This window comes from Belonocnema kinseyi, chromosome 7 (genome assembly GCF_010883055.1).
Source record: "Belonocnema kinseyi isolate 2016_QV_RU_SX_M_011 chromosome 7, B_treatae_v1, whole genome shotgun sequence".
Classification (NCBI taxonomy): domain Eukaryota; kingdom Metazoa; phylum Arthropoda; class Insecta; order Hymenoptera; family Cynipidae; genus Belonocnema; species Belonocnema kinseyi.
The window spans coordinates 79,487,862-79,502,263 of NC_046663.1; the positions used below are offsets into that span (position 1 = coordinate 79,487,862).

A 14,402-nucleotide genomic window follows, 5' to 3' on the forward strand; every position below is an offset into this window, starting at 1 on the left:
GGGCGCATACTTTGAATAAAATATTTGTTATCATTCTCTTGAAATAAATGTGTTTTTTTCTTGAAAAAATACCGGTTTCATATGTATACACCTGGTAGTAACTTGTTACATTTCCAGTCACAGATTCAAGTAACTTAATTTACCTGTAAAGTTCCTTTTCTACATATGTAAAATTGTAAACACTTATCACATATCTATAACATTATACAAATTTTCAAAAAGTAAATCAACCCAGTCATTTTCACTGTTCACAATTGAAGAATTTGCAGCTTTAACTCATAAAATTGAATAAATTTCAATTTTATAAGTTTTCTTAACTGAACTATTAAAAAAAGAATGACAATTTTTATCACTTTCTATTATACACATATAATATTGAAGTGTTCAGCAATTGCAAATATTCAAAATTAGATAATTTTAAATCGCAAATCGTTAACATTAATGAATTTTCAATTTCAAACAACTATTTTTAAAAAACATAATCGGTCAAAATTACATATTTTAAAAAGTTTCAAATATAAATCTAAAAAATGAATAATTTCCAAATTCTAGAATTTTTAATTGTAGAGCTTCTAAATTGTAGAGTTTTTAATTTTCACAATTATAATGAAAATTCTGTAATTTTTATGACTTTCATTCGAAATTTCTTCAAATTGGAAAATTTAGAATTATACTCTTGTCTTTTGATTTGAAGGGGCACACTGCATACGGGCGTAAGTGCCAAGCCCCGAATTTTACAGGAGAACACAGAACTGTTTAACTTTTACGGAAATAATTTTTTTTTAAAAGTGCAAAAATGTTTAAAGTTACTGTTAGGCTTTATCGAACCATGAAACGAACATGCTGAAAGAAGCATCCTTCTCCGAGAAAACCTTTGTCAAAGGAACAGCTTGTCCTCATAAAATCTGATTTTCATACATGAAAAGTTGTCTGAATGTTTTATTTTTCAATTAAAAAACAAACAGGAAATTACTTTTGAGCTATTGGTTAGTTCTATTGAATCGCAAAAAGAGCACTTTAAAAAAGATAACCATGTGCGAGAAAGCCCAGGTCAAACATCGGTGCACACCAGAAAGCTTTAATTCACGAGTTAGGGGGAAATAAGTAGTTTTAGCCAATAAACCGATTTTAGAAAATTTGGCACTTACGCCCATACGCAGCGTGGCCCTTCATTTCTAAAATCATCCAAATTTAAGAATGTTCAAAATTGAACTGTTTAAAATAAACCGTTCAAAACTGAATTATTTAAATTATTTAAATTATACACATGAAAAATTGAAGGATCTTCAACTGCAGATCTTAAAGATAGACCTACACTCAACTCCTGATATAAGAACAGTTTCGACATGGCTTGTAGTGGCCTTGATCCTGAATCGGGGGAATTCAAACGTCAGCAGATAGATAGGTTCGCATGAATCATTTTTGTTGGATTAAGATGCATGGCGCAACCTGACGCAACTAACGTGCTGAGAGTGCGGCCCTCGAAATGTTTCTCACGATTTACTAAGTACCACTTCTTTTTCTGCCTTGCGGCTCCTATCATCACGAAACTGCGGAGGCCATTAGTTCTAGGAATATTGCAAACCGGGGGTTCTTATATTGAGGGTTGAGTGTATATAAAAAAAATGTTCAAAATGGAACACATCAGTAAGACTCAGAATTCCAGAAAGTACACCTTATATTTAAATAGAAGTTACAGATTACACTGAAACCCGATTAAAATCAGAAGTTAAATAAAAATTAAATTAAATTGTTTTTGAAAGCCGATGTAGCTATTGTTTATTTATTATAATTTATGATTATTAATTATATTTCATAGTTTTCGCTACATCCTGTTAAATATGTTTGGAAAATTCCGACACTATTAGGATACTAAAGTAACTAACATTTACGAAATTTTGTTAATGAAAACATAGTTCAGTAACTTTCATAGTAGATTTACTAAATTTTTATTACCATTCAAATATGGTATCCTAACGAAGAAGTAGTAGTAATTGACTAGCAGCCGCTGCATAGATTGATAAATAGATTTTAATTTAATATGGTGAGTCCGCTGTTCACGTAAAATGATGTCCTCTTGGCTAGATATGTTATATTTGTAATTTTGAGTAATTCCGTTTGTTCATTAATTTTAATATACGTTTGCAGTATATATTTGTCTTAACAATATAAATATTAGTAAGACTATATATGAGTGAAGTTTATACGTAAATGACTAGAAAACTTTTTTTAATATCGTTATAATTTAACACAACTTCTTCTAAACTGAATTATGTTTTCAGCAACTTACTTTCGTAAATTTCAGTTACTAAAGAATCCTAAATGTGTCGCAATTTTCCGAACATTTTTATAAGTATAATATATCATACGTATTGACGGATTTTTGTTAACTGAATTTTTAATAAGAATTCAAACTGAAAAAAATTGAATTATTATCAGTCTAGGTAAATCAAAAGTTGACGCACTTTTAAGTGAAGCAATCGAGGCTATAAATTACTTGGAATCAAATCCGATAACAACAGAGGATTTTGTCACTTATATAACCTTTGCCGACCATGCACAGCAGAATGTGGATAAAATGGAAGCTGAATTAGATTATATAAAGGAATTATATGATATTATGGAAGAATATCGAATTCCGGTACCATCAGTAGATGCTGCAAATTATTTGGTAAACAAATTGATTCTTCCTTGATTGTTTTGCCTGATGATTAAAATTCTTAAGTTATTATACAATTAATGATCACTCATTGTTTTACAAGGGTATCAGTGTGCAACTTACTAGCTTGCGTTTGTCAGTTGATAAACGACTAGAAGAGCGAGAAAAGTTAATAACAAAGTTTAATACACAAATACGAAAGGATATTGATGCACTGATCAATAAAATATCTGACATCAATGATGAAGTTACTGTAAGTAAAGTTTTAAAAATATATAAGAAAAAGATAATAATATTGAGATGTTTTCAGCAATCGTGGCTGTTGGATCCCGAAAACAACGTTGAAGTTTGTCTTGAGACTCTGAGTGATCTTTCTCAAAGATTAGCAGAGTGCGCCAATGCGGCAAACGAATATAGAAATTATCAAAAAGGGTTCAAGGTAAATTATTGCAGATATAAAGCCATGAGGTTTAAGGGCATGTGATACTTAGAAAATGGTCGATTTTACCAGTTTTAGGTTCCCCCGGCTTTTTTTCTAGAATAATAAATATTTTGTCTTAAAAATTTGGGAAATGATAGCGCACATGCTAACAAACGTCCCCACACACTTTTTTTGTAGGTGAATTCAAAAAAGTTTTAATTCAGAAAAATGTGATTAATTTGCATAGCGCTTAGGAATTAGTATCGATTTTTTCAGTGTTAGATTCCCCCGGCTTTTTTCCTAGGATAAGAAATATTTTGTCGTCAAAATCTGGGAAATAATAGCGAACATGCTAACGGACGTCCCCGCGCACTTTTTTTTGTGTTTATTTTTCAACCAAATTTTGATTTTGCTAACAAAATGTGTATATTTCGAGGTTATGTGTGTTACAATTCTCCTGAGCGTTACTCCCAAATTACACAATATTTTTGGCCGAAAACATTGGACTTACAAATAAACATAGTAACTAATCTCCCGGAACTAACCTTGTTTGCAGGCAATTAAAAAAGTTTATTTCATCAATAATTTTCAAATTATCGTAAAGGCAGAGACGAAAAACGACGTAACCTCAAAATAATGCATAAAATTTTTATTTAGCACAATACATTTTTTTTGTTATTATCCCTCAAAAAAGATTCCGCGGACGTCCGTTATGATATTTCAGAGCACCTCCGATTTCAGTTTTTTTAAATTTTCATTTTTGTAGAAAAAAGCCGGGGAAACTGTATCCGATTGACCACACGACGAAGTATCACATGCCCTTAAGTGTGTAGGATGTTAAAAATTAGTTGGATTTTTTAAAGATTTTTTACAGGTAGGTGTCATCCGTAAATTACGTAACAGCTCTAACTGTTATAAATTAAAAAACATCAAACGTAATATTATTTTTAGGATCTTTTGGAGCAATTAAGTTAATTAAAAGAAATCGAAATCTGAAAAAAACATTAAATTTAATATATTTTACCACAAAAACTTGTTTATAACAATTAAATAAATCAATTATTTGAGTGAAAATCTTGTAAAAAAACAAATGAAGAAAACACATCTTTTGACTGCGAGAATCTTTAGAATTCAATGCTCTCTGATTTCTAGAATAAAAACTGAGGATCGGACCAAAATTGAAGGCTCTGGATTTCTTTCAATCAAAAAAGTGCATTTCCTTCCACTGAGCGTCACACAGTGGGGAGAAATAACCTAAAAAATTGTATTCTGGCTACACTTCTCAATCTAATTGAATTTTTTCTGACCTTCACTTCTTAACAATTTTCGAAAAATGATTGCATTTTAATAAATGAAGGCTTATTTTGTCCGGGACAAAATTCTCTGCAACTCTTCTATTTCCAATTTTGAAAGTAAATTTTTCAATGGCTACAATCGTTAGAATAATTTTTTTGTTAAGAAAACATATTTTAAACGAATAATTATATATTAATATTATTTGGTTATTTAAAAAATTTTAAACAGTTGAGTTGTAGGAAATGTTTTCCCGGAAAAATAAGCCGTCATTTATTAATATGCAATCGTTTTTCAAAAATTGGCAAGAAGCGAGGGTTAATAAAAATTTAATTGCAAAAACATGGTTAAAATTAACGGTTTTTAATGACTTAACATTTTTCATAAAAAATGTTTTTTATTTGAAATTACATCAGCTATAATATTTTGGTTCTTAAAATCACAGAAAAACTATTTTTTCAGATATCTGACTTTTGGCACGACAACTACTTCAAGAGATTTTTTGAGGTCAATAGTAAAAATAAATTGTTTATTTGCTTTATTTAAAGATAGATTTAAAAATCATTTTAGACATTCAAGAAGCATAACTTGATATTTAATTATAAGTTAGTCATTTTTAATTAAGAATTGTTTTATTATTAATAATGTTAAGTGATTCTTGAATGGTTTTGGATATTTATGAAGTGATTTTTGTGTTTAATCCAATTTAAAGTAATACTTCAGTTTTCTTCTTTAAACGTGCTTTTTTCAGCGGGGCTATTTTTAAGAGTTGCTGTTACTTTTATTTTTTAACGTAATATGCCAGGCCCGCTAGTCATACTTTAGTGAACTATATTGTTATTTAATGAAAAATCTGATTGTAAACTATATTGTCATTTTGTAACAGTGTTTGTTATAAACAAATTTATATAAATAAACGCACAGGTTGAGATTTACGATAACGCCGAACTAATTTAATGTAAAATTGTCAAGTCCAACAAAGCACGTTAAAAAAAATTCCTGAAACTCTTAAAAATGGCACAAAGTGTGCATTTATTTTTAAAATGTGTTGATATGAATCACAATTATAAAATTGCAATATATTTTACTAAGGCATAGCTTACAATTCAAACAAAAATAGTTTTAAAAAAGTACATTAAAAATTTAAAAATTGCTCAATCTGTGCATTTCCTTATACAATTATTTATAACAATAAGAAATATATTTGATTTCAATTCGTTGTGAATTACTTTAAATTGGATTGAAAACGAAAATAACAATTAGTATAGCATGGTATTTTATTATGTATGATAATCAATTGTTAATAACAAATATTTAATTTATGAAACATGAAATTATTCTTCGCGAATTGCCTCAATGGATCTTTTAAGAATTACAGCAGCTATAATTAGAAAAAAATTTTAATTGATTCAAAATTGTAGCCGGAATCGCAAGTTGAACGTAATTTTGCTCTGCTGTGGATCATCGGTATGATCCTCGCAATGGTCAGACTGAGTGCGTTTATTCCGTTTATTAGGAGAGCAATATCATTCCAACGAAATAGTATCTCAATGAGGAAAAACACTGGCAAACTTCAATTCTATATCTTTCAAATTTATAAAAAAAATGAATTAAGCTTTTTAATCCCAAATTAAATCTACACAATATAATATTGGATAACATAATTAATTACCGTTCAATTGCGTAGTATTGACCTGACCCTTTTAAATGTTAAAGAGTCTTTAAGTTGAAGCTCTTGAAAATTTTATTCTTAATTTATTGAGAAACAAACTTCAAAAAGTTTGAACCATTTCAATTTTATTGGATTTGTTGAGTGTAAAGGTGAACTTCAATTTTTACCAATAGGTGGAAATGACCAAATTTGAGATATTAGATCACGTAATTAACGAAGTTAAACTACGAAGTCTGCTCTGGGAAAGTGTGATTGCTTGGGACAAAACTTTAGAAGAATGGTACAAAGCTGACTTTAGTACTTTGAACGTAGAAGAAATTAACGCCTACACTACTCGTAATCTGAAGAACATTATGCACCTCGAGAAAGGTCTTTCACCCAATGAAGTTCTTATAAACTTCAAGAAAAAAGTGGAAATCTTCAAGGATAAACTCTCAATGATTATCAATCTCAGCAATCCGAACCTGAAGTCACGTCACTGGGTGAAGATCGAATCTCTCCTGAATTATAAGTTCAAACCAGATGAAATTGTAACTCTGGAGCTTCTGGAGAAGCTTGGAGTCTTCGCTTATCCAAACGAACTAATGGAAATTTCATCTGCTGCCAGTTCAGAATCTGGCTTGGAAGTAATGCTGCAGAAAGTAGAGGACACCTGGAAATCATTGGATTTTGTGGTATTAGCTTATAAGGAGGCTAAAGATGTTTACGTTTTGGGATCTATGGAAGAAGTTCAGACAGCTCTTGATGATAGTAATATTAACATTCAGACCATAGCTGCTTCTAGGCATGTTGGGCCAATTAAATTTAAGGTGGATGAATGGTTGAAGCAACTGGATCTTTTCGCGAAAACTTTGGTATTGCATTTCTTTAATTTCATTGTTAGGAATATTTTTTTGTATTTCAATTTGGTCAAACATTCGATCTTTTTATTCAGGAAGAGTGGCAATATTGTCAACAACAGTGGATGTACTTGGAAGCTATTTTTTCTGCCCCAGACATTCAACGACAGCTACCTCTTGAGGCAAAACTTTTCATAGTAGTGGACAAATCTTGGAAAGAAATAATGAGGAAAACTGCAAAGGTAGGACAATGATAATTTTAAGACAGAGAAAAATTGTGAGCTGAAGGTCGAGAAATTTTGAAGTAACTAGTTACTTTTTTGGTAACAATAGCGGTAACTTTTTCTTTCAGTAATAGTAACTAGAAAAATCGTTATTTTTTAAGTTACTTGTAAAATGTAGTGTGAACGTTTTTTTAATTCAATGGAGTGAAGATGAAGTAGGATCTTTTTTTCAAGAAATAATTTTAATTTAAAAATATTATTTTCCATCTAGTCTTATTAAGACGTTAAGCATTATTCTGTTATTAAAGATTCTTAACTTGATCGATATTGTGTAGATTTTCTGCCTTCATAGTTTGGAGGGTTGATCTACTGTCGGTATGGTACAATCTCTGATGATATAGCAGATAAATGAAAAAAATTTTCAAGTCAATTTGATTGCTCTTACAACTATTTCTTTATTTTCACTATTCAAATAAATCCCGTTACGAAATAATATTTTTTTGTTAAAATTTGTATTACTTAGTTCAAAATTGTTATTATTTAGCTTAACATTTTTATTGTTTCGTTCAAAATCTTATTAATATGTCTGAAATTCAAAAATTTTCTTATAAAAGCAGTATATTTTGTGCCGAAAATTTAAGTATTTTGGTGTAAAATTAAACTATTCGATTAAAACATAAAATTTTTTGTGAAAATTTATCTATCTTTGGTAAACAATTAATCTTTTTGGTTGCAAATTAATCTGTTTGTTTGAAAATGTATATATTTTCGTTGAGCATTCTAAAAATTCGTTACAAATTTGCTACAAGTATCCGGATTTTTTCGTTACGAATAGGAAGAGCTCGAAAAGGGGATATTTGTACCAAAATTTTGGTATGAATAACCGGATTTTTGTGTAGACACACCCATATTTGCACCGAAATTTCGGTACACGTAGATACTCCCTTAAAATTAAAATCTTTTTTGGTTGAAATATCAAATATTACGTTTTTCGTTAAGAATTTTTTTTTATTAAAAATTCAACTACTTAGTTGAAAGCTGTACTATTTTGCGACAAATGTATTTATTTTTGTTGAAGATTGATAATTTTTGATACAAATTAATCGGTTTAGTTGACAATTTAGCTTTTTTGTTAAATATTTGTTTTTTAAATAGATTTTTAAATTGAACATTTAATTATTCCATTTTTAGTAGAAATTTTACCTTTATGGTTGAAAATTGAACGATTTGGTTAAAAATTCGTTTTTTTCTCAAAAATTATATTTTCAAACTTAGAATTGAACTATTTTAGGTAAAAATTCAATTATTTTAGTTGAAAATTTATCTTATTGATTGAAAATTTAACTATTTTATTGAATTTTCGTTTTTTTTAAATTAGTTTTTTAACTAAAAATTTAAGTACAGTACCCTCCAACTTATCGTACTACTACTTATCGCGACTTCCCCTACTCGCTTTGGTCCCACTACCGACTTCAACAAATGTTGACATTCAATGTGACCTATTTAATAAGTTAGTTTTAATTTATGAAATTGTTGCATATGGAAACACCTACATGCCTTTCCAGTACAGAGTACTCAATTTTTTTCATGATTAAAACTTTCAATAAACCATAAATATTTTAAGATTAGTATGTAAAATTAACATAATAACCTCCTAATTTTTTCTGCTACATGTTTCCTCAACTGTTAAATTTTAACATTAACTTTTTTTGAATATACTCGATTTTCTAAACCAATCAGATATGTGGGTAAACCGAGGCGTTCACTGAAAAATCTGGAAATCTTGAAACTATGAATGTGGCAGACTCAATCGAATTCGCAAAGAGAGTGCTAAGATTTCTCTAAGATTACCCAGATTTCCAAAACTTCTCGAGATCGGGACTTCCGAGGAGGAATTCAGACTCGGCTAAGCTCGGCGGCGTTCGGATGAAGTCGGCCTTTCGTTCAACTCACTGCGGCAGCGTGTGCATCACGAACATGTGCATGCGAAAATGCTTCGTGGTGTGAATGCTCCACGCTTGGCGAAAGATTTCCAAGCTTTCTAAGAGTTCCTCAAAGAGTTCTCCTAAGATTTCCAGCGCAGCAATCTGAGATTTTTTAGTGAATAGCCCCTCGGGGTAAACCGCAAGGGGAGAAAAATTTTTGATGTGGTGGGTGAACTCACTTAACGCGAATCCCAGTCCCAGACTCTCGCGGTAAGTGTGAGGGTACTGTATGCCATCTTAGTTTGAAAATCTGTGTTGTTGTTGTAAATGGATCTTTTTAGTTGAAAATGCATGCATTTTTTGACAATTCAACGTCTTATAAAACATTAACTGTTGATCTTAGGATGTTGTAAATCTTTGAGATAATAAAATTTTTTCTAAAACATTCCTTATTTTATGAATATTATGTCAGTCATGACTAGCCTAAGACTTTCAATACAAAATAAAACTGATGAATAATTTTGGACCAGCTAAAGTTGATCATTTTGATTTGCTGTTGATAATTTGAATTTTGTACAATGGTTAGCTGTCCCTGGGTTTACTGTGTAGTTTCCTCAGTTTATCTTTGTCATACACATATTTATTTCTAAAATACAACAGTAACTGACAAATCAACGACAGTTACTTTTTTATGCAAAAGTAGCTAAGAAACAGTTACGTTTTGAACGATATCCATAATGATAACTAGTTCCTTTTAGAAAGTAACTTGCCCATAACTATTCTGACGTATATTCATCCTAGGTGCATTTGGCCATGGAATGCTGTATTGAACCAGGATTATTAGAACGATTGACAGAAAATAACAGCAATCTGGATCAAATTCTTAAATGTTTGGAAGCGTATCTTGAGACAAAACGAATCGCCTTTCCAAGGTTTTTTTTCCTTTCGAATGATGAGCTTTTGGAAATCTTGGCACAGGTACAATTTAGACGACATTTTCTTATTAATTAAAAAGTTTCTGATAAGAAATTTGGTAAAAATATGTATTAATTATTGCAGTCTAGCGCAAGGCTCTGAGGTCTGTTCAAAAAGCTTAACAATCTTTCAATTTAATTAGTTATTAACAATAATTTTAGTTTGTTAATAGAACTTAAGATGGTAAAATGTTATGGTGTTAATCTAATGATTATCGATCAGACAAGAAATCCACATGCTGTTCAGAGACATTTACAAAAGTGCTTTGACGCAATTTATCGTCTCGAATTTGGTACTGCAGACCAAAGAGAGGCAGTAAAAAGTAAGGGATCTATTCTAACAACGGATATTATCGCTATGTTATCACCAGAAGGTGAAAGAGTTGTCCTCGGGAAAGGCGTGAAGGCCAGAGGTAATGTAGAAGATTGGCTAGAAAAAGTGGAAAAAGCCATGTTTGCATCTCTCAAAAGGGAAATGAAAAAAGGACTCGTTGATCTAGACGAAAAAGGCAGACAAATGTTCATACGGATGTACCCATCTCAGGTTCGATTTTGAGACTTATTACAATCCGCTCTTCGAATAGTGCCGGACATGGGCTGGTAGGGGAGTATTCTTCGTGGAACTCAGCTTCCCCCACTCTTGGCACGTGGAAGCGCTATCGAATTCGTGTCAGCTTTCCGTGACTAGTACCGCTCGTCAGTTTTCTTTTTTCCCCGCAAGTACGAAGTGTATATATGTTTGGATGTTTTTTTCTCGATTTTTAGTCGAAAAAAACGAGTCTTTTTTGTACAAGCATTGATTCGGTAAGTATTTGATTAGTTATTATATGTATTATAAAGAATTAATGCGATAATTGATTTATTATTGATTAATTTTATTTTTTTTCGTACATGTATTTGAGTGTTATTATTCAAAGAGAGTGGATTCTAATGCCGGCTCTCGAAGCGATAGCGCGATGGTGGGAAATGCATAATGCGTTCGAGCAAGAATTAGGGAAAACGGCACTATTCTAAGAGGTATTACTCACAGAGCACACTACACCTCTTTTTAGTTTTGCAAAAAGTGTCATTATTTTATTTTTTACCATAAGTTTGATCGGAAGAACCATAAGGATTATTTCATGCGCGTAACCAGATTCCTACCTTAACGGCACTTTTTTATTTTCTAACTTATTTTCACCCGAAGCGTCACATCGAGTTGAAAATTTGGGATGATAAATACGAAGCACTAAGAAAGATGGATCTGGCCCTAAATTTTTATAATTATGAAAAAAGTTCTTTTTATAAATTTTTTGTTGTTGCTTTTTTCGTAATTATAAAAATGTAGGACCAGACCCACCTTTCTTAGTGCTTCGTATTTATCATCCCAAATTTTCAACTCGATGTGACGCTTCGGGTGAAAATAAGTTAGGAAATAAAAAAAGTGTCGTTAAGGTAGGAATCTGGTCACGTGACCCACGACGTTAATTAAGTCGTTAAAATCGTCGTGCCCTTCCCTACTACCCCTCAATTCACCTATTATGATTACCCTTCCCCCTGCCAACCTTACTTTGCCCCCACTACTTTCCCTTCACTCCTCTACTTTCATTCTACTCAACATCCCCTCCCTGCCTAATAATCCCTCGCCCAACCCCGCACTCACCTGCTACCCCAAAACTCCCCCCATCGTACTTCCCTGAGCGGAAATCCGATCGTAACTGTAAGGATTTCTGCCAGGGAATACGACACAAATGTAATACAATTACATTTTGTAGAAACAATTTTATTGTTATAAACAAAATTGATAAACTTTTTTTTAATTAAAAATTTTTTTCTTGTGAAGAAAATTTTGTATAGTTCAATGTATTTTTTGAATTGAAACTGTTGTTCAATAATTGTTATTGAAAAATTCTATTAAATATTCGGTTATGATCGTATTTTTCTTCGACAAAAAATTCTTGTATCGAAAAACGCTGGAAATAGCATTATTGAGAAGTTTTAGGAAATATTAATAAATAAAATAAAAAAGTGTATGTACGTTTTTAATATCGATCCGAATAGTAGACTTAAAATAAACTATCCAGCTAGATAACATCATAATATCATTCGCAAAATTTTTTTGCAAAAGACCAATTTTTTCTATAAAAAAGTGCAAATAGAATGCAAATCGATATTGTACAGCGGATCAATAACAATTGGAACTGTTGACACCAATGTAATTAACGCATATTTCTAGTTGAATAACATTTCAAACTCATGCATTCTTTAATTGTAAAAGAAAGAATTTTTTATGTTAAAGAGCATGCATAACGTAATTGTCTATTTATTTGTAAATATATGAATTATAAATTCAGGTGTATTGAAAATAAATTCGAATAACATTGGCAAGTCACCCATTTAAAAATATAGTTTCCATGAAGAGAAAATATAAAGTTATACAAAAAATCCAGAGATGTATATTTGTTTTCATTTATAACAATAATATTATTGCATAAACAATATGCGTTCATTTGTATTTCTGCCTCCAGCATTTTTGATTTCTGTTCAACAACAACAAAAATTTAACATTGGAGTATTATATTTTACTTCCATTATTTATTAACAAAAATACTTGAAATATTATAAATAAGACAATAATATATTATATTTATATTTGTTTGCTAAATAGATTGTTTTAACGGTTTCGCAAATATTCTGGGCCCGAGACGTACATCTTATTCTAGAATCTGGTTCTGAAGTTTTAATTAATATGGAAGAATTTGAAAAGAAATCCTATTCGGTAAGAATATCTACTGAATTTTCCAATTGAAAATTTCACATAAAGGTAAAATAATTGTATAAAGATAAATATAGGTGAATTGGTAATCCAAATGTTTAATACATTGCCATTTAAAGTCTAAATTGTTGTCTTTTAATTCCTTGCATTCCCAATTTATTATTTGATTAGGATTTAAACGAACTGGCAGGAATGGTTCGAGGAGAATTGCCAACGCTCATACGTGATGTAATCATCAATCTTATTACAGTAGATGTTCATGCAAGAGACATTATTTCAGTTTTAGTGGAAAATAAAGTAAAGTCCAGGTAAGATCCATAATTCGTATTTTAATTTGTAGGGTTTTGTAGCCCCGAGAAAAAATCCATATAGTTTCGTTCGGGCGTCCGTCAGTCCGTTTGTCCAGCGTACTTTTTCGCGGGATGGGAAATAGAGAAATGCCCTAGCCGACTTCATCCCGAACCCTAGACTCTCTCAACGACTGGTATGCATAGCGGTAATGGTGCCCGTGTGGTGGCTCGCTCGGCCGGGTTGACGGCGTCGGGCTTTCTCTGTTCACTTCAGTACTTCAGTTTCAACTTTTGCGTCAGACACTCGAGGACTTTACTGAGATCAAGTTCAACGTGCAGCATTCATTTCAATTGTCAACTATTGCGTCGGGATCGATCGTTCCGAGAACGATCGCGATCTACACATGGATCATTGTCCGCGGCAATGGGAAAAGAAGATCAAATCATTGAGAAATGTATAAAGCGTGGACAAATTACTTTGCCAACAGTGAGAAAAGTATGCTGCCCACACTTTTTAATTTGCTCACTGATGGCAAAGTAATTTCCCCACATTGTTTTGAAATGAGTACAGAAATAGTAGAAGAATAATTAAATAAGAATAATTATTTTTTCATGTACCTATCCCTGTGACAACTCATCGTTTGCGAGTTTTCAATTATTTCGAAAATTGATCATTTTTCCCCCTCTAAACTGGCCAAAAGTCTTATTTCTCGCGTGGTTATGGGAAAATGTATCGTGTGCAACTAGTAGGCAGAGTAGGTGATTTCTAATGAGTGTGAGATTATCCGCACGAGCCGAAGGCGAGTTCGGATACCCTGACATTATATTGATTATATTGATTGTTATTTGGCAAATTGTCGTATGTCAACCAAATCACGGGCATGCATAATGCGCAAAAGCGCTAACTGTCGGCGACTTCTTCAACTGCGAAAATCGAGGCCGCCTGAACCGTTTCCAATTGGAATGCATAATATTGCGCAATCTCCGCATGTGAGAATCCACATACTGCACCTTTTAGCTTCGCTGCTGGTGTTTTTCATGCAAGAGTTGCAACCGTATCTCGCCCCTTGAGCTGAGAAACTGCGTGACCCAGCATTGCTAGGAATTACTTAACCGCAGTTACTACACTTCGAGTTGGGTGTATTTAACTGTATCAGTATTATTATTTTTTGATTTCAAATGGATCAGCTAGGGTAGCCAATGAACGTCGATTGACAAAAACAACCTGCCAACTCGCGCTAGAGCGAGGACCCCTCCAGCGTTCAACTAATTGTTCATTATATTTTCTTTATTAGGCCTTCCAAGCCGGAGGAGGCCTGTTTCGGCTACACTTTGTTTAAATACATTAAT

General features: G+C 31.8%; 1 protein-coding gene across 1 annotated transcript in view; it reads left to right on the plus strand.

Annotated features, from left to right (window-relative positions):
• The window catches only part of LOC117176526 (dynein heavy chain 6, axonemal), a 92,773-nt gene that overhangs the window by 11,511 nt on the left and 66,860 nt on the right, over positions 1–14,402 (plus strand). Inside the window, exons 12-20 of the mRNA XM_033366781.1 lie at positions 2,440–2,671; positions 2,763–2,912; positions 2,970–3,098; positions 6,219–6,899; positions 6,980–7,126; positions 9,835–10,011; positions 10,231–10,551; positions 12,655–12,765; positions 12,934–13,070. Coding sequence (XP_033222672.1) covers positions 2,440–2,671; positions 2,763–2,912; positions 2,970–3,098; positions 6,219–6,899; positions 6,980–7,126; positions 9,835–10,011; positions 10,231–10,551; positions 12,655–12,765; positions 12,934–13,070 — 2,085 coding nt within the window. The remainder of the gene's footprint in view (positions 1–2,439; positions 2,672–2,762; positions 2,913–2,969; positions 3,099–6,218; positions 6,900–6,979; positions 7,127–9,834; positions 10,012–10,230; positions 10,552–12,654; positions 12,766–12,933; positions 13,071–14,402) is intronic.